General features: G+C 40.0%; 3 protein-coding genes across 6 annotated transcripts; all 3 read left to right on the forward strand.

Moving 5' to 3' along the window:
- The first annotated feature begins 27 nt into the window (after positions 1–27).
- LOC117488289 (guanine nucleotide-binding protein G(I)/G(S)/G(O) subunit gamma-5-like) lies at positions 28–1,833 on the forward strand. The gene is made up of 3 exons (XM_034137115.1): positions 28–219; positions 780–921; positions 1,550–1,833. The coding sequence occupies exons 1-2, from the start codon at positions 139–141 to the stop codon at positions 903–905; spliced, it is 207 nt and encodes a 68-aa protein (XP_033993006.1). The 5' UTR covers positions 28–138; the 3' UTR covers positions 906–921; positions 1,550–1,833.
- Positions 1,834–2,438: 605 nt separating this feature from the next.
- On the forward strand, positions 2,439–20,208 carry gpt2l (glutamic pyruvate transaminase (alanine aminotransferase) 2, like). 4 transcript variants are annotated; one of them, XM_034137110.1, is made up of 12 exons: positions 2,461–2,639; positions 6,211–6,397; positions 11,152–11,241; positions 11,439–11,547; positions 11,700–11,833; positions 12,482–12,725; positions 14,739–14,818; positions 14,908–15,044; positions 15,499–15,673; positions 16,778–16,933; positions 18,824–18,936; positions 19,587–19,881. In XM_034137110.1, the coding sequence occupies exons 1-12, from the start codon at positions 2,605–2,607 to the stop codon at positions 19,675–19,677; spliced, it is 1,551 nt and encodes a 516-aa protein (XP_033993001.1). In that variant the 5' UTR covers positions 2,461–2,604; the 3' UTR covers positions 19,678–19,881. The 4 variants fall into 4 exon arrangements, with proteins under 4 accessions (XP_033993003.1, XP_033993001.1, XP_033993002.1 ...); XM_034137111.1 differs by lacking the exon at positions 2,461–2,639 and adding an exon at positions 5,593–5,690; XM_034137112.1 differs by lacking the exon at positions 6,211–6,397 and having other exon boundaries at positions 2,439–2,639.
- On the forward strand, positions 2,663–5,040 carry fuz (fuzzy planar cell polarity protein). Its single transcript, XM_034137113.1, has one exon. It carries the CDS (start codon positions 2,950–2,952, stop codon positions 4,255–4,257), a length of 1,308 nt encoding a protein of 435 aa, XP_033993004.1. The 5' UTR covers positions 2,663–2,949; the 3' UTR covers positions 4,258–5,040.
- Positions 20,209–20,894: the final 686 nt, after the last annotated feature.

A 20,894-nucleotide genomic window follows, 5' to 3' on the forward strand; every position in this document is an offset into this window, starting at 1 on the left:
GTGTGATTAAATAGGAGTTGCAGTCACAAGTTTCAACAACCGGAATCCGGATGTCATCATCTTTGCTTTTGTCTCTCAGCATCAAGCCAAGAATCCCACCCACAGCATACCGTTTATTTTTCACAAAAAACACCGAAAATGTCGGGTTCCTCTAATCTTGTGGCCATGAAGAAAGTCGTACAGCAGCTCCGTTTCGAAGCGAGCATAAACAGAGTGAAGGTAATTTGTGTATTTATTGTTTTTCTGGCAAATAACTGAGGGGGGCGATCTCCACCGTTAGCCCAATCGGCTAACAACGGCTGGTTTATGCTAACAGCTAAGCTAGCCGCTAGTCAACAGGCGTAGCAGGGCGTTGCTTGGATTGAAGGGAAGTTTTTGATAATTAATCGGCATTTGACAAAGAGGAGAAAAATGTCGAATTGATCACATTTAGCATCTGTTTTTTCATTTTAGGATGACAAGATCCGTGTTGTAAACTTGCATCCAAGTGAAACTGTAGCAACTTAACAATCAACCTGATGAATAACCTTCTTTAACCCCTTTCTTTTCGCACATTTCAAAGGCAATGATACATTCACTAGTTTCACCCGATTAATACTTGTTTTGTATATATCTTTACATGGTTGCAACATAAAATGGTTAAAACCTGAGTGTCAGAGGTCTAGATATTCCGTGTTCTTCTCTACTATTGGTTATTCTTCAAATACCCTCTTCCCTGATGATCACCAGGCCAGGGTGATTTTTTTTTCTTCAAACTTTGGTTCCTCTTTTGTCACCAGGTCTCCCAGGCAGCTGCAGACCTTCAACAGTTTTGCATGCAGAACGCCCTGCAGGACCCTCTGCTCACCGGTGTGTCCTCCAGCACCAACCCTTTCAGGCCACAGAAGGTCTGCTCCTTCTTGTGAAACCACTGCATTCATGGTGAGTCTGGCACTCTGTTGACATTTGGAATCAGTCACACACCCATAAATACAGCACAAGTAGGTGCTGTATTTTTCTGAAAAGGTCTAATGAGAAGCGGATGTATTGGATAGAATAAACTAACATTCACTATAATAGAAGCGTTTAATTGTAAGTTGATCGATACATCTAAGTGGTTTCCTCTCATTACAAAAAGCAAACAAACTGTGGTTAGCTTGAAAATTACACTACATTTTTAGAGTTTGGAATAACTATCTAAATATCCACAAAAACTTCCAAGACATCTCAAGCCTAATTTACTTCTTTGCTATGCTCACTCTTCAAAATGATCAAACATGCTATATCTTTCCAAAAACAATTTGTTTTAGTGTGAGGTTTGGTAGCATTTAGATAGATAGATAGATGGATAGATGGACCTTTTATTAATCAGTAGCAATTCATAATGTTGTATTTACATAATATAAGATATACAAAATATGCAGCAGCGTATTATAGTACAATACATTAAGTCCTATCATTGATAGATTTAAACGATTTATTACATTTATCTGCAATATTTTTGGGTTAGGGTTAAATCATAAGCATAATCATTTTCTTTGTGTGGCTTTTTTATTTTCTTGTCTTGCAGGCCTTCATTTTGATGCTACAGGGAAAAGTTGACCTCAACACTGCTCCTCATGCCAAGCCATTATACTGCCACGGGATCTCTCGAGTGTAGAACACATTGGAATCATGTCAGGAAGATGACCATCTATTTTCAGCCACAGTAGAAGAAAGGAGACAGTTTTATTTTTCATGGCACAGTGTGATTTTTCAGTAAATAATTGTGCCTTTTCTATTGTTCTATTTTAGTCATCACTGTTCTGGACTTTTTTGTATTTAATGAATAAAAAAACATTCTTTACTACTCCATGCTGTATTGGTTGGCATTTTCTGTTTTTTGCTACGCTGCAAATTATTTTACAACATTGTATAACAAACGTAACTGTCTACCATATGTCAGAAGTACAGTATTTGTACAGTATGTGTTTTTGAGATAATAATAATAAAAAGCATCTGATTTTCAGATGATGAAACGTACATCTATTTCCTATATTTCAATACAAGACAGAACAGAAAACACAAATATATATATTTTTGGGCCAATCTGCTGGATCAGTTTGTGAGCCACTGCTTGACAACAAAAATGAGTTGAAGGAGATTATGACCTGAGGTGGATGTCTCTACTTGTTAAAAATACTCCATAGGTCATTTTCAAAAAATACGTTTCTACTTGTTGCAGATGGAGGTGTAAATAATAGATTTAAGGATGTCAAAATTAAATGTATCTGATTCAGTTTCAGGGTCCTAATTGTGTGCATGCTGGTTACTGTCACTCATCGTTTAAATTGAATAATTATTGTGATTAGTAACACCTGTGCTTTTGTTCTACTCTGGTGAGTCAAAATCAAGAGGAAACATCAAGCGTCATGTTGCGTGAGCCTTTGATCAACCCAGAGCTTTTGGTTTTTACTCTCGCGAGAAGTTAACTAACGGTATTCAGATCCATGGGCACTTCCATGGACGCCGGGCGCTGATCCCGGGTCGGTGCTCTCGTCCCGCTCCTTCGGCGGTAAACCAGGTCTCGTAAATCCCAACTGCAGCTCGACCAGCAGTATGAAGCCGCCCTCTCAATCGTGAAGAATGAATCATGGGACGGCGTTACTGTGGAAACGACGGTAATTTACTTTGTTAACCTAAATACCGTTAGCTAACAAAAGGAAATGGTTGTTCCACGGAGAATATGTTTAGCATGGTAGATAGGTTAGCTGACTTGTATGATATATATTGTCTTGCCGTTGTTTGTACCGGTTTTAGCCAGTTGCAGGAAATGGTTTAACGTTACGTGATGCTAACAAAGTGCCCACTGATGTGACGCTAGAATCGTATTGTTAGCAGATTTAGTCAACAATCAACTCAATGAAGACCTTAAGTTAATAAAAAAATCTGCTGCAGTTGAAAACAACACAAGAGCGAGCAACAGTTAGCATGATGATGCTCCAGCATGGATCCACACAGCTCCTCTGCCTCACAGCCAGCAGTGGGGTTCCTCTCTTCACAAGAGGAGCCTCCAAGCAGCTGCCCTTCTCTGTCATCGGCTCCCTGAATGGTGTCCACATGTTTGGGGGTGGCCACGGAGTAGTGTTGTCCAGCTGTGAGACTGAAGGCGGGGGTAAAGTAGTATGGAGAGTTTTCCAGGACAGTATGATGCTCATTGTCGTGAGTGGAGGTGGACAAGATGGTGCAGGTGACAGCAAAGAGGACGAGGTGCGTTTACAGCGGCTCCTGGAGAATGTATGGAGCTGCATGGTGCTGGTGTTGGGGCAGGATGAACTGACTAATGTCAGAAATGTTGAGAGACTGAAGAGGGACTTGCGGTCCTGTTTCAGCCTCATTGATCAACTGTTGGAGGACAGGCAAGAGGGCATCCTGGGTAACCTGACACACTGTGCGGATTCACTGCTGCCTCCAAACCCCACTCTTCTTCAAGAGGCCGTGGATGGCTTCGCTCAGGCTGCAGACAGTGAATTTGGCTGCCTCATCGTCCATGGGCGGATAGCTGCAGCAACTGAGAAATGGTGGCGTCTGGCTCCACCGGAGGTTGTGCTGCTCTCGGCTTTGATACGGTCCCTCTCTGCCTCTGGATCAGCCTCTTGTGATTACCCAGTTTTCCTTCCTCAGGGCAGCCCCACTGTTGCCCACCGCCTGCTTCGCTTCCAGCTGCTACCTGGGGCAGATGTGTGCGTGCTGTGCGGCCCAACGCCTTCCCTGCACAGCGCTGAGAGTGGGATGGTGGGTCGTTTCTGGACACCTCTTGTGGAGACCCTGAGAGACTGCTTGGCTGTTGGAGAACACAGTTTACCAAGATCTGTATCCTTGCGCCCTGATGTGCTGGCACTACTTCTGATTAACCGTGAAACACGTCGCTCAGTCTCCTGTGTGCGGACTTCCACTAATCGTCCACTGGGTGACCCTCCTTTACCCTCCAAGGCCCGCTGCTGGGAGATACTGAAGCTCTTCTACATCTTCAGCACCACACGCTACTTCAACCAGGAGGAGACTTTGTGTGTGTCCCCTGAGGAGAGGGCTCAGAGGGCCAACGCTGATGACTTTGTCCTTGGATTCTCCCACCAGCCACTGCAGTGCTATCTAGTTACAGAAGAGTGCAAAAGCTATGGACTTCAGACTCCGCAGCACCAGCTCTTTCTGCTCGCCCCACTGTCAGTGCCCACCTTTGCATTGCGTACAGTGGCCACACAGACTCTCTCTGATATTGTTGGTGCCACTGGATTTTAATAGAATTATTGAAATTGTTAGCACATCTTGATTGTCCATGAACCATCAATGTGACTAAAATAATACTTAAATGTGAACCAGCTGCTGCTATTTAGATTTTCTTATTTAACCCTATTGATTGCTGCAAAAATGTGCCTCCATCTGTCCATATTTTGTAAAGACAATCATAAGCACACCACTGGTTAAAGATGAACTGTAGAAAAGGTTATCACTGGTTATTTTCACTTAACTACTCGGGTATTTAAATCTGGCATTATTCGAAAGCAATGGAAATTGTCCAACCAGTGAACTGCTTTGTTCTACATCCAGGAAATAAGTCACTGTTGCACATTGCGTCTAACTTCACTGACTGAAAGGCCCTTTTCAGAATTAAGTGTTAGATTTATTGAATACCAACATTTTTAGTAAGATTTGACTGTATTTGAGCATCATGGTTAAATGTTACATAATGCTTTGTAGACATTCTTAATCATTCTGGCTCAACAATGTTGTAGTTGGAATCCTAAATATGTTTTTGTTATATCCAGAGGGTCTTGAATGATCTATTCACAATGATAATGAAAATGTTTGGCTTGTATTTGATGATATCTACACAACAAAGTTTTTGGACTGTAGAATTTGAAATAAACTACTTGACAACAAAAAAATGCAACAAGCAATTCCTCAGACAGTTCAATGGTTAATAAGCATTTCAATTTAAACTCACCTATGAAAGTAAACACTTTTATAATGTTTTTTGTCCTCTGACATTTTCTTGGCACAGACTGTACGGGGTAAATATGTGAATTTCACTTTAAGAAGAAAAACTATTAAAAGCATGTTTCAAGAAGTCCATTCTATAAGTCATACCTACAACCGTTGTCTTATGTGAGTTAACAAAACTATATGTATTCCCAACCACTTAACGCTGAAATTATAGTGACTATAAACAAAACAATAATTTCATGAATACGTCATGTAATGATAGTTGCAGTGCTGTCTGTTGTTCATACCTGCACTGATGATTTTTGAAACTTTTTGAAGTCACACTTTTAGATGTGAAGGCCCAGAGTTTTATACCGAATGTCATTTGTGACATCCCAGTACAAAGGAAAAACACATGTGCCCTGCTCTTCATGCTCAGTTTGTGATCCTGTGAATTTGAGCATTTTCTAATTATTCTGATAGCACAATTATATTTGGTCAAAGGAATTAACATTCAACCAGAAATGTAAGTGGGGTGTAGTAGAGATAGGAGGAGCATTCATTATTGTTTTGTTTACAAAGAAGCCTAAAAAGTCTGCACCCAAACCGCAGCTCCCAGAACAAAAAGAGGCTCAGTGCAGTCAGGGAGCCCGGGACCAACTCTGGCGATATCCCAACGACCCTCGTCTGAAGCCCTCAACTGTTTCAGCTCGGTAACCGGAGAACACAGCCTGAGTGACAGCCTCACGGTGCGTAAAATAAAGGAGGAGAGGAGGGTGGGATAACGGGCCGCACAAAGAGGAGGGATACGGTCGGTCTGGCGGTGTGTTGCCATGTGTGCAGGATTCATACCCCAATAATTTCGGAGGGAGAAGCAGTCAGTTTATGTGGACGCAGCCAGTGTCTTTAGAAACAGCCTTGGATTTAATCACAATTTGTATCGGAGCCGCCTTTGTAGGCTCAAGGTCCAAAGGTCTGGGCGCTTAGTCATTTTTAGGAGCTCTGTGGTGTCACAACTTTTGATTTCACTCCTCTCGAGAGAAGTGACCGCCGTGGTGCAATTCGCTGTGCACCGTAGAGGCTTTACAAGTTCCCCAACTTGTGAAAGAAGGCCGTGACTGAACAAAAAATGTCAGCCACACGAATGCAGCTGCTGTCACCCCGAAACGTGCGGCTTTTGAGCCGGGGGCGAAACGAATTGTTAGCCGGGGCTGGCCCCAGGGTCTGCTCACTCACCTCTCCCCCTCTGTCGTCCTCCTCTCCCGGCAGAGCTTTGTCGAGTCTGAGTGCGACGCGGCGTGGGCTCCCCAAAGAGAAAATGTCCGAGAACGGAGTGTCACCCCGGGCCAAGGTGTTGACCATCGACAACATGAACCCCACGGTGAAGAACGTGGAGTACGCCGTGCGGGGCCCCATCGTGCAGCGGGCTCTGGAGCTGGAGAGGGAGCTCTCTGAGGTTTGTACACGCTGTCTCATCTCTATGGACAATATCTGCTCTTTGTATTTAAAACTCACTCCAAACATGTTATATCTGTCTTTCATTACATCAACCCATCCTTCTATTAAATAGAATGTGGCAACAAGTTGTGTATATTTTGTAGATGTACATAGACCATGTACATGTGCCCAGAACATATCAAAATAAGTTAAGTTGTTTTTGTGTTGCTGTATTTAAAATAAAAGACTAATTTAAGACTATTAATCATATCAGTTAGAACTTGACTTGTGTTTATATTCATTTGAATTGGTGGAACTTCAAATCTCTTTCAAGAAAATCCTTTTAAAAATGCAAGATTTGATTCAGTTTCACAGTTTTCACTTTAAAGAGACTATGCAAATTTCCTGCTGATGAATGGTTTTGTAAAAATGAAACCAGCAGATTTCAATTCCTGTTTACACTCTCACTATTACTAAACTTTACCTCAAAAGAAAACTGTTATCAATTGCTGTGCTGCTTGCTTACACACCGTCTTATGAAAGTCAGTTAGTCAGTAGTTCCTGAGGAGGCTGATCATGTCAGCAAATCTGTAGTTTGGAAACTTTGGTTAGTATCATGTTAATGGCTAACCTTGTTTTAAGACCTGTCTCTGAACCACAGTTGTTATAAAGTGACCCTCTGTGGGAGGTGAAATTCCATACTAAACCAGATACTGTTTTTTATATCTGTCTGACCTACATGTGATGCAAATATAATATATCATATGTTGCCTCAGTTGACCTCTTACAGTCCTCAATGGTAAAGTGTCAATTTTGCTAAGCAATCAGATATGGTACTGGTTATCTTAACAGCTGGAAAACAAACATATCCATTATAAATACAGGCTTGTTCTTTGTTATTTTATTATTTTTCAAAGATACTTTTCATCCCTTCCTCTCACACAGTTTATGGTGATGTGGCAACCAGCGCTTAGTGTACCGAGTTCAGTCTGGTGTGAAAACAGTCCTCTCTTGAGTGCTTTGCTCAGGAAAGGAACGAGTATTTTGAAAAGGTTGTTCCACAGGTTCCAAAGAGCCACTAGGGAGTGTTTTGACTAGGTCAATACTTATCCGGAGTTGATCCTCTCTCTCTTAATGGTATATTTATTTTCTTCCTACTGTACAAGAGTTTGATCAGGTGTGATACAAATCATACTTGTTTAAAAATGAGAAAAAAATGCAGTTTGATTTAGATGGTAAACATTTTTATTTCCTTCTAGGATAGGGGAAGTACTGAAATGTCTCTGTTCTCTGAAGATTGTCCCGCTGCCAGTAATCATTTAAAATGATCCCATAATTTAGACTTTTGTTGGGAAAATACTGAATGTTCCTTCTATATCAGAGTAGCACATGATAACAGAGGCCCTACGTAGTTGTGTACATAGCCGGATGTATGACTACATGGATGACGCTCATGAGACACTGTTGAAGTTATGATGGCTATGTTCCTAAGATTGGCATGATGACACAGACACTCGAGAGATAGACATATGACGGTCATGTTTATGCTTACGCAGGCCTTAGCTAATCTTAAAGTGGACCTATCATGCTATATTTGAATAATATATTGTAGGGCCATACCTATATAAAACATGTCTGTGAAGTTTTTTTTTCAAAATACCAAACGGATCATGCATTTTAGCCATGCCTCATTTTGCTCTATTTGCTCTTTTCCAGCCCTGTTTTTGCAAGGGCTGATTCTGTGAGAAGTCTTCTTCGCTGCTTTTGTGGCAGACTACAGCGCCACTTACAGGCCTGGCATATGTACTACAGCGTCTCCAGCGCTTTCGAGTGGCAATGGCCGTGGCCCAACCCCCCATTCCCCTGATGGGTGGAGAGTTGCCCATATAGGCGGAGCTCCCTGTTTCTGACGTCAGAACAATTTCAAATCTGTATCGGCTCCGTTGCAGCCCCGTTTTTAGAGATTTGGGTATGGAGGAAAAGAGAGGGTTGTGTTTTCTGACACTTGGTGAGTTCCCTGACACACCAGGGACACATATTCATGTATAAAAGACGTACAAAAGTGCATTTTGCATGATAGGTCCCCTTTAACTAATGTCAGAATACTGCTTTGAACCAGTATTCTTCCATCTTGTTGACTGTAACACCCTCTCTTGTATATAAGCATATGAAGGACTCTACTAAAGTTACTCTTTTGTCCCATGCAACCTGGTGTATGTGATGACTACTTCCATTCTTGCAAGGATAATAAAGACATGTATCCTGATATTGAAGATCAAGCCGGTGACGAGTGATATTTTTCTAACAACTTTCAATGCTGATGTTTTGTCCAAAACACATTCCTCTTCATTTTATAAACCCCTCCCTTGCGGTTTGGATGGTGATGCATTTCTTTGGGAAACGGGTCACAATGCATTCTCACCTTTATCCGTGGATTAATCAGACACAGATACCCAACTCCAGTTTCCTACACACCTTGTTTTTCGGAACTGATCTCTTTGTTTTTTTTTATACACTACAAATGCAGCCCTGTTCTTGTGTTTTTTCCCATAGTATCCGATTTACAGCACAGTGAATAGAAACGGGTCACACTTTGAGCCAACTTGCTCTACCAGTTAACAAGAGCACAAATAAAGGCTCCTCGTGAAGTTATTACATTGTGGTCTTTGTTTGTCCTAATGAGCTGTTAGATAATTGTGAATGGGGATCTTTTTCCGAGCGTTGCTATGGGGACAGACAGTAAACGCACAAGGCTTGTTTTTGTTAAATTCTCTCTACATATTTTCAATGAATGCAAAAAGCAGAACTCTAAAAACGTTTTCCATATTTGCATTTCAAATATTTAATTTGAATATTGAGTGTATTTGCAAATGCTATGTGAGTTTCTATCCTAGCTTCTCATCAAAATATACATCTAACAGCCTAAGTCACATCCTTTTTCACAATGACTTTCACTGTTTGTCATTAATGAAAAGCTTTTCTTGGAAAGTCTTTGGAGTAAAAATGAGTACTTCCTGTGCTGTACTTTAAAAGCACCGTTTTAACCTTCTGCATTGTTTGCTGGGATGTTTTATCTACGGTGGAGAACAACTGGCCTTTTGGAGACAGTTTTTTCGGTCAGAGGTCAGTGTGTTTCTAAAAGATCCCCATCGGGGTGGTTGACCTAGGGGTGTTATTCTCTCCATACAATGTTATTGGTCCAGACTGAGAGACGCCTCTAATGTGCGACCAATGGGGGAGCCAGACTCTGTATCCTCCTAAAATCTGCACTCCATTGGACACGTACAATAAACATGCTGTTTTGATTTCAGCAGGTTGTCAGTGTGAGGTTCTGCTTATGTATTTTTCTGCAGGGTCACGCTGTTCTGAACATCTGTTATTAACATCATGTGTGGGTGCTTGTGTTTGTGCACGTGGCTAACTGCATTTCTGTCTGTCAGTTGTCTCAGCTGCTTGGGAGATTATCTTTCAGAAACATATTATTGGCTTGGGAGACAGTAAATTGATACTTTTACTTGGGGATGTATTATTGTAGTTGTTGTTGCCGTTGTTTACTGCTTTGCTGTAATACATACTGTTCCTTTCCAGTCTAAAGTCACTTAGGAGGTTAAAGGCAACTGTGCACTGTAAGTCTCAGGCCGTTTCTCAATGTCGAGTATACCTGCTGCAGAGCCACTATTTCAAGTATACTACGTCATCGAGTGGCGCCGAATGCTGGGCATTTAACATGCATTTAAACAGTCTTTCGGCGCCACTCGATTACGTAGTATACTTGAAATAGTGGCTCTGCAGCAGGTTTACTCGACATTGAGAAACGGCCTCAGTCTTTGTGTCAGAAGGTTAATGGTATCAGTGTGATAAGCAAGTGCACTGGTCAAACTTTGTTCCCGTGTGTGCACATACAGTGCTATCTGGATCAAGGCTGTTGCAAATGCACGTGCATGTGTGTATGAGAAGAAAATAAATAAGTAAGGGATCAAAATGAATCTTTGACGCCTAACAGTATATTCACTTTTGTGAGTATTCATTCAAATTAATTATTTACGGGACAATGAATAAATGACACAATTGCGCAACAAATGTTCGTACAAATGAACACACTTACTCCTAAAGAAAACAACAAAGAATTTTGACAAAATTTCAACTATAACTTCTAACTTTTATTCGTGCTATTGTCTGATAAATATAGTGTGTATAAAATGTGCTGTAAGACTTGTACATTTGATTTTGCCTGTGTATGCTTTGTTTCTGCTAATGGTCTGTTCTATCTAATGGTCTGTTAAAAGGCATTTTGGCCTGCATGTTGTCATCTATTGGACCCCTTAATGTCCTCGAAAAGGCTTCTAAAATTCTAACATTTGCGACATGATACAGAAGGGTTGATATTGCCAATAGTTGTTTAGGATTAATTTAATTTGAGCTCAGTGGATATTTATTTCACTCTTTCTTTACAGTGCTTAGTACTTCACTGCTTCAAACAAACCAACAATGCCATCTATTCCGTCTCTCAAAGTGTTAACCACCAAACGCGCTGTGCTCTCAGCAGCTGCAGCCTCTTATGGCATGAATATTTATGGAAAACGTATGTAGGTGTTCAAGTCTCTGTATGTGGGCGCAGGGCCAAGGTTGTTCAGCCTCTTCTCATGTTTATTAACTTTAAATCTCTGAAATGATAATTCTATAGTTGTTTTGTACAAAGCAATAAATGTTGTGATTGCTAAAACTTTTTCCAGATGTATAATCCTTTCCCCATGTTGTGTTTGTGCCATGCAGGGAATGAAGAAGCCCTTTGTTGAGGTCATCAAGGCCAACATTGGTGACGCGCATGCTATGGGCCAGCAGCCAATCACCTTCTTCAGACAGGTCTGCACCTAATCCTCACCCCCAACCTCCAGTCTAAATGTAGTACCTCCCCTCTGACTTCTCAGTTTCTATGAAAAATATGTTATGCTTACTCAGCGAAGTTGATGTCTAATATATTTTTCCTGTCTTATGCATTAATCTGTGCGTGTTTTGCAGAATGTCCCTTCTTTATCCTCACACCTCCCTTTTGTTTCAAGGTCTTGGCGCTGTGCTCCTACCCTGAACTGCTGAATGACAGCTCATTCCCAGAGGATGCTAAAAGTAGAGCACGACGCATTCTGCAGTCCTGTGGAGGGAACAGTATGGGTGCGTTGGTTTCTTACATAAGCGCAACCTCTTATTACATCCCCAATTGACAATTATCACCTTTCTCTTTGTACGTGGGTTTAATTCTGTGGGATTAGTTTTGTTATGTTAAAGCTTTTAAGTTGTTTTGTCCCCATTTAAATCTCCCTCAGGTTCCTACAGTGCCAGTCAGGGCATAGAGTCAGTGCGACAGGATGTGGCTCGCTACATTGAGCGAAGAGATGGCGGTGTGCCCTGCGACCCAGACAACATTTTTCTCACCACAGGGGCCAGCGACGGCATTGTGGTACTAAACATGTCTCATCTTTTAAATTGACTTTGTGTCTCAATTGTACTTTCAATTGTGTATGTTTGTAAGCTCAAACCTCCCTAATTCCTCAGTAATTTTGTGGGGAATTTATTTACAACATTGAACAAATTAAACAAATATTCTGGAGTGAACCCTTCATGAGTTGGTTCACTCTTTTTAAAGGACACATCACAGGAGATGAAATGCTTATGTGTGCAAAAACAGTGCTGCAATTAGGTCACTGATGCTCAAACACATTACTGGCTTGTGACCTTTCAAAGCCAGTAATAACATACTCACAACCCCTTGTCATAGGTTATCTAAGAGCTTTGTGTCTAGGAGTTTCAGAAGGGTGTTTTCCTTTTTGTAGTTTTTAATAGCAAATAGTTTCCTTTTTTGTCCTGAAAGGTTTACAAAAGTGAATAATTAGTATTGCAGTATGTGTTTTTAAATTTGTTATAAAAGCAAAGAGATTTTTAATGACAAAACACAGATGCAAATGACCACCAGCTGGGGCACCTGCTTCTTTTCAGACCATTTTCTACAGTTGTATACGCCTAGAAAGTGTCATGCAGACAAAGCTACCTTGTACTTACAATTCTAAAACATACAGCTGACATATCTTTTCATATCCTGCACTTTTAGACCATGCTGAAGCTCCTGGTGTGTGGCGAAGGTGAGACCCGTACGGGGGTCATGATCTCCATTCCTCAGTATCCGCTGTACTCGGCTGCGCTGGCTGAACTGGCCGCCGTGCAGGTCAACTATTACCTTAATGAGGAAAAGTGCTGGAGTATGGACCTCAGCGAGCTGCAGCGCTCCCTGGATGAAGCCCGGCGTCACTGCAATCCCCGAGCCCTCTGCGTCATCAACCCTGGAAACCCCACCGGTAAAGAGACCTTTCATTGTTTTGTTCGATTATTAGACCCATAGTAAATTCAAGCATTTTCACATATTGAATTCTGTTGTTCAGCAAGTTGATAATCAAGTTGTCGGTTTTAGGAGATAAACCATACAATATAACAATAATATTCTTCATTTGAAATGTTTTAGCAGTTAAATATGACCTCTTTTACCTTGGAAATAGGTAGTTTGATTAAAATACATTTGCCAAAAAAGACCACAAGATGGTGTTGTAAACCTATTAACTAAGTCAGAATTATTTTTTATTTTTAGGACAATTTAGCAACCACTTATTATCTCTAATGTAGTTTGTAGATTAAAGTGCTTTTATTGATAATTTTTGGGGCCTTTTTGAAACATTTACAGAGAAAGAGACAAAAAACATGGGGCTGAAAGGGCTATGCAAAAACAAAATCAAATATTATTTTTTTGCTTGAATCTGCTTAAAGTTGTTAAGGCTATATGGTAAGTATCCTTAACCACAGGATTTTCGCGGACCACCTCATATGCAAACCGTAAAAATAAGTACATATATAAACGTAGTGTTAAAACGCCGATATTTTTTTATAGTTAATTATAGACAATCAAAAGTGAATTGAAGCCTATCTGATACTTTTGTCGCACGTGTGACCGGTGTCTGTCTGCGTTGTGTATGTTTCTCAAAGAGGACGGCGGACAACTTCTTTCTTTCTTTTGGTCCTTGACCATATATTCAAATGTGTAGCATACAATCATAGAACACAACAGCTGCATCAGCGAACATGAACTGCAGCTTCAGCTCTTTCAACATCCGATATTGCAGGAAAGAGACGCATAACACAAAGTTTACAATATCAAAGGAACTTAATAAATGACAGCCTACTACCTGTAGCATACAATCATAGAACACTGAATATCAAATAAATTAATATAAACGTGTACAATAAGGTGTTCGGGTGTTTTGTTAGATTTTAAATAAACAAAGTCTTGGCTTTCAGATTATGAAACTTTTATTTCCAAAATCACACGATAAATACATTTTTGAAGCTTGTAAAGGGAAGGTGACAGGTCTTGCTCACACTCTGCACCCCCCCCCCGCGGTGGTTTTGAAATGCTGCCCTTAAGTCCCTCTCTCTTGTCTTTCTCTCCTTTCTTTTCTTTTTTGAAAGCCTGACTTTGTTAGTCATTAAGACATGGTACACACGTAAGTACTAGCATCCGTCCTCACATGCTCTCACTCTCTGCTAGAAAGTGCCGGTGCAGCACCACGGTTGGAGGCAGGACCAAACAATTACATGTGATATAGAAGGGGGTGTACAGAGGCTTTGGATAATTAACTTTTGGAAGAAAATAAGTTAAATGAATCATACGTTTAGTGAGTACATTATCAATATAACGTCCTATTAATGTTAATTATTGATGAATGATGAAAGGTTACTTAAACATTTGTTTCTTAATGTTCTAAAATAGTTTGGGCCCCTGTCAGTCACGGGCCCTTAGAATCGTCCTAACTTTTCACCCCCTTACAGCGACTCTGCATATTTTGCTTAATATTTGTAGTACAAAAACAATCCTGATATCATTAGAAAGCTAGAAATCTCCTCTTTCCAACAGTGTATACAACTCAAAATGTGTCTTCGGGTCAATGCGACTGATTTCGATAGAGCAAGTCACATAGGAGGTGTTCCCCGAAAATCCTTAATAATAAAAAGTGGATTTTATTTAGCTTTTTTCCACGGACCACCTGCAGTACCCTCGCGGACCACCAGTGGTCCGCCGACCACAGTTTGAGAACCGCTGCACTTGGGCCACCAGAATGCCATGAATTAAGTAACCTAAAATCAGATCCTTTCTGCATGAGGTGAACTCATGATTTAGTTTCCTCCTACGTATCTCCATAACCCAACTCTCCATGCACTGCTTCAATAAGAGCCACTAGATGGCAGCAAGAGGATGTAACTTCCTGGCTGACCCTCCCTTCAAACCCCTCTCCTTAATGAGCCTCCTCTCTCATTCACAGGTCAGGTTCAGAGCAGACAGTGCATTGAGGATGTAATCCGATTTGCTGCAAAGGAGCGCCTCTTCCTCATGGCCGATGAGGTACTGTCTCTCTGCATCTCCTTTAACACCTGCCTGCTTTAATGTTTTGTGAGCCCTGTGACAGCTGTCATTCTGACTTTATCTTCCAGGTGTACCAGGACAATGTGTACGCTGAGGGTTGCCAGTTCCACTCCTTCAAGAAGGTTCTGTTCGACATGGGGCCGGAGTACTCGGATATAGTGGAACTGGCATCTTTTCACTCCACCTCCAAATGTTACATGGGAGAGTAAGTCCAATTTACTGTACTACATTCTGGGATAAATCTTTCTTATCTTGTAGAAATAACAAATGATTATGTATTTACTGTAACATGCTCTGTTTTTATATTTGTTTACTTGTATTTCACAGGGTCAATTCAGTTTGCTTTTACATAAATAAAAACACAAAGACCCATACATCAAATATGATTAAAGACAGCACAAAGTACATTAAAAAGTTCTGTAAAACGGAAGGTAATTTAATTAATGGATTATAAGTATTAGACCATTGTTTAAACATGGTCGCTCAAAAGAAGGCACATGAATGTAGAAATATTTGTATCCTGGATTTAGAAATTGCTGTAAATGTCAGTTCTTCTGCTTTTTTCCAGTTGCATGCTACAAGACTTAAAACATTTTTCTCTTTAGTTAGTTTGGACTGTTACCTAATTTCTGTATCACACCTTTATGTTTTCCTCCTAGGTGCGGCTTCCGTGGAGGCTACATGGAGATCATCAACTTGGACGAGGAGGTGAGGGCTCAGCTCACTAAGCTGGTGTCCGTCCGTCTGTGTCCTCCTGTTCCTGGACAGGCTCTGATGGACCTGGTGGTCAACCCCCCGCAGATCGGGGAGCCCTCGTATGACAAGTTTATGAAGGTACATAGTCTACGTCTCATTGTGACATGCTCTCTTCAGGAACATTTTCAATACACTGACACCGGTACTGTCATACATTGTCCTTGCAACACAGTTCACTACTATTGATTATAGATTTATCCGAGTGATCCATTTTTTGTATTCCTCTAATTGGCTGCATTACAGTTTCTCTTTGACACATTTTAACACATATTTAAAAACAATGATATTTTGCTTTAGTTTATACAGGGTTCTTACGGTCATTAAAAACCTGGAAAAGTCATGGAAATTCAAAATGCTAATTCCAGGCCCTGGAAAAGTTATGGAAAACAATATTTTTGGAAAAGTCATGGAAATTTAACTAAAGTTGCATCAAATATAATTTATATTTGATCTAATCGCCGAAATAGTAATACTATAATGATAATAAATACTGTATCGTATAGTAATGAAACGTAAAATGGCATTTAACTGACGAGGTATTTTGCTGGTGAGAGATTTGAGTTGCTTTAGCCTGTAGAAGCTAGTAAGCCTACTATTGGATTTGTTTTAGATAGGCACAATATGTTTCATATGCAGACCTTATTTTCCTGTTCCATGTTAAAATAAACCATTTTCAGTTGTACCGCTGAGAAGGAGTAATTTTTTTGTCATGGAAAATCATTGGTGAAAAAGTGTATGAACCCTGTTTATAGCTACCAGACTTTTAGAATAAAGTACTTTACATGTACGTGTTTCTGTCTGAAATCACTTTGTAATACAGGGCATATTCGGTATATCATATCACGTCCAATTATATTGTGGTTCCAAAAAATAAGGTGGACATTTGTGTAGGTGTGACTATATTCTGAGTGTAAGAAGTTGAATTATTGCGCTCATAGCATTTATATCATCTTTGTTTACACGTGCAACACTCCTTTTTAGAATTGTTTATTTTTTAAACACTACACACATTTCTCTGTATCTAAACATTTGTTTCCATACTTCGTTAACAACACAAGGAACTGCTACAAGAGGAAATCTATTTTAGTATAGTCAACCCCTTGCATTACACATTGAGCATTTGCTAAATGTAGATACATCTCTCTTTTCTAACTATCTTTCTCGCCTCTCTCCCTCATCCAGGAGCGCACCGCGACCTTAAGTGTCTTAGCGGAGAAGGCCAAGCTTACAGAGCAGGTTCTCAACACAGTGAATGGGATCAGCTGCAACCCTGTGCAGGGCGCTATGTACTCCTTCCCTCGCATCTCCATCCCTGAAAAGGCCATCAAGGAGGCCACGGTCAGTCCTTAACCTTCTTTTATAAACGCTGAATTTAACTGTGTCACTGCTTCAAGGAAATTACATTGACAAGGAGCATGTTATTCAATAGGTTGTACACACCACTGCCACTTGTCTTGTACTTCTCATTTCATTTATTTCATCCATTATTTCTCTCCATGACCTCGAACACTACACAATACCTACATCTCGTACACGACGCTTTAAACCAGGTTCAGTAAACAGAGCATCAACCCCCCTGTTAAAGGGAAGAAAGGATTTCCAATAGCTTGTGCTTTCAATTCTGTCCTACTGCTCAGTAGGAATTTCAGGGAGGGCTGATGAGCCACTGGGAATCTGATTAGCCGTACAGAGGATAAGGTCAGGGTACAGCTCATCAATTGTAGCATTGCTTTTTTGGTGCCGGTTTTTCCCCAAGACAACGCATAAAGACAGCTCTTATAGGGATATATTGGCTATTTTGAAACAGGGTTGTATGAGGTACTAATCCATAGTCAGTGTGTTACCAACAGTAGACTGAGACAAAACAGAGAGGAGTACTGGCATAGAAGCTAGCCAATGTACTGCTGTGGATGAGGACAGCAGCAAAACATCAGTTGAAACTATTAGTTTAAATGTTTGGTATATTTAGATTGTTGATCATCATTCAACTTCAGAATTAGAATTCCTTTATTTGTCCCGCAACAGTGACATTTACGACACTACAACAGCTAAACTACAGCACAGATTAAAATAAAAAGACTTACATATTATATAAAAAAAAGTAGGCACACATTATTAAAAGTAAAAACAGATAACAGATTAATACACCATGGTCAAAAACTAAGAAGCAGTATATTTTTAAGTGACCATTTAGAAGACAAACATAGCTGGTGTATTGCGCATGAGTGTGTATTGCATAGCATGTTGTTTACAGGCAGTGTTATTGCACATCAGAGATATTACAGGTCTAACAAGAGCCAGCTTTTTTCTTTTGTTTCTTGTCTGATGGCAAGGTAAAGAAGTCCAAATATTGTGTACACTTAAACTGATATTGCCAATGTTTTAGGTTGGCCTTTCTTTTAGATGAGTAATCATGTGTTTGCTGCTACCTCCAAGTCCACAGCAACCCACAATGCTTTGCTTCCATGCTGTCCGTTTCTCCAAACTAGGGGTGTGCTGACCGTCATCTACTGACTATGAATAAGAACCTCATACAACCGCACTTCAGAAAGTACCATCCTGTTAGCAACACTCAACATTACCATGTGCAGTTTAAAAAGAGCTGTTGTCCATTAAGCTTGTTCTTGATCCCAACCCTCTTAAAGTTCTAAGGCTGCAACACTTAAGGTTTTTAAAAGGTTTTACAAAAGCCTAATTGTAACATAAATTAGTACACATCTCTATTTGTTTCAACCTTCAGAACGCTTTTGTGCTGCCAAAGAAATCATTTCTTTAGCTCTCAAGGGCACCTGTGCTCCGTACCTGAGTTACACATGAATGGTTCTGTTGCCATATGCTGTAGAATCAAACAAAGATTCACCGCAGTATGAGCAAAGTGTAATTCATTCAGATTCCTCATTTTATGTTAGAAGTTCAGAGAATTCTGTTGATTCTAAAGAGCTGCTCAATAGAGCAATTTATGCTTTCATTTGGTCCAATTCTGCTTTAAATAGATTTTTTTTGTACAAATTGGAAATCTTTCATATTAAGTTATGAATTAATAAAAGATGTAGCGGAAGAAAAAACGTTTAAATGAGGCTCCTCAATGGGAATAATGTAAAAAAGGTATGTGCAATACTTTAAGGATGAAGGTTATACTGTGTCAGTGGTTTCTGACTAAATACTTGCTTCTTAAAATCATGCTAACAGAATATTAAACTTCACATGTTTATATTGTCTCTCTGTCAGGACAAAGGTCAGCAGGCAGACATGTTTTACTGCATGAAGCTGCTGGAGGAGACGGGGATCTGCCTCGTGCCGGGAAGCGGCTTCGGGCAGAGGGATGGAACGTACCATTTCAGGTAAAGAACACTCAAGCATTTATACATCTATTTTAATATGAATATTTCTCTTAAAGTGCGGCAAAATACATTTATATCCAAATTGACCTGCCGAATATTTTTGTGTTGTTGGATCTTGAAAACATTTAGAAAAAAGTGATAAACAGTTGATTGTTGCTGATAATTGATTAATCAAATAATCATTTCAGCTCGTCTTTCCTTTGACACCAAAAATGCCTCGCCCAAAGCATCTATAATTGTTCCTTTGTTGGAAAATAAATGTGAATTGAATATGTTGGTCTTGTGTTTGAATGAGGACCCGAGAGTTACTTTTATGTAGAGGTCAGGAGAGATTTAAAACACGACTGAATGGTTTAAATGTCGCAGCATCTTTCTGTAAATGTGCTGTCATATTTGAATGAAACTGCAAGAAACATTGGCGAAAATGTCAAAACCATGTCTGAAAGGCATCACTTAAACAGATTGATGCCATCAATGTTACATTTTCCATGTCTAAAAACGGCTTTATGGTAAAGGAGGCTTATCGTTTTTAAAGGTATTCTTTGCACAAGAGACATAATATTACTTTTCCAAGATGATTCTCAAGCGTTTCTGGAAAATCCATTTAAATGTTAATGTTGTCTTTCCTTTCCTTTCCTATTCCTTCCTAGAATGACCATCTTGCCATCGACAGACAAGCTGAAGATCCTGCTCAACAAAGTCAAGGAGTTTCACCAGAAATTCACAGAGCAGTATTCTTAAATGGCCACATCCATTTCTCTTTTTACTAGAGCCGAAACCCACCAAACAAAACAAAAAGAACTCAGCCAATCAGAATATATCTGTCACTATTAAGTGCCTTTCCTACGTCGGCTCTTGTGGTCTCTGTGATGACACACTTCAGCCTCCACAGATATCTCATCCGGTACTTCACACACAGTAAACAAGCCACTGTTTTGTGTTTGGGGAAAAACTGGAAATGAAGAAATGAATTCAGAACGTGTGTAAAGTTTGGTATGAAAAATACGGTTTCAACTTTGAAGGATTTATGAACTGAAGGTCTGTGTATTTGTGCATTTCAGCGATAGATTGTCAACGTGAATAATAAGCTAAAAATAAATATGTACAGATGAAGGAAAAGGTGACTGCCTTTTTAAACCATTCATGTGAACAACTGGTTATAATCTTACATTCCTGCAGGACGTACTTGACAGGGAGAATACACAAACAAATTAGCTATTTCATGATGATTCAGAGGTGATTTTGTAGTTTTAATAAATGTAACAGCTGTTATTATGTCTTGTTGTTTTTGGAAAGAGCTGTCCCATGTGTTAAGAGTTTGAAAAATCACCAATAGGTACTTTCTCTTTTGACCTTAAACCCATTTAGTCCCACCTACAGTGACATTGCGCTTATAGTATTTATAGTGTTGTGTGTTTCTGTCCAGTTGGTTCTCCATTTTCAGAGGTATTTGTCTTTTAGCACACTCACAAAATGGATTGCTGACGGACCATGAGGGGTTATTCTCTGAATTTGATCAATCTTACCGAATCGTTGAGTCCAGCTTTAAAGCATCTGACAGAAAAAATGAAATCAAATTGAAGGAAAAGTTATTATACTGCATACACACTCACATTCTGGTATTCACAAGCGAGACATTGTTGGACTAGATAATTGCGTTCTGATCCAATTGATGGATTCCTTCTCATTAGGAATGGCTGAAGTCATAATTGGCCGAGTAATATCGACATATTCCACTTAAACAATAAAGAGTGAAGTTGCTCCTCACACACACATCTCTGAGATACACATCTGCGCTGAAATTGTCACCTTTGATAACGTTGTTGATCTTGATTCGAGTCTCAAAATGCTGCTGCACGTGTCCAACCGCTGCCTTTATTGTCTCTATTAATCTGTCTTCTATTTTATTGCCTAGTATGCAGTTTCCGAAGTAGTTGCTGATGGATGGCTGTGCACGT

The sequence above is a fragment of the Trematomus bernacchii genome, unplaced genomic scaffold, assembly GCF_902827165.1.
Source record: "Trematomus bernacchii unplaced genomic scaffold, fTreBer1.1, whole genome shotgun sequence".
Lineage (NCBI taxonomy): Eukaryota > Metazoa > Chordata > Actinopteri > Perciformes > Nototheniidae > Trematomus > Trematomus bernacchii.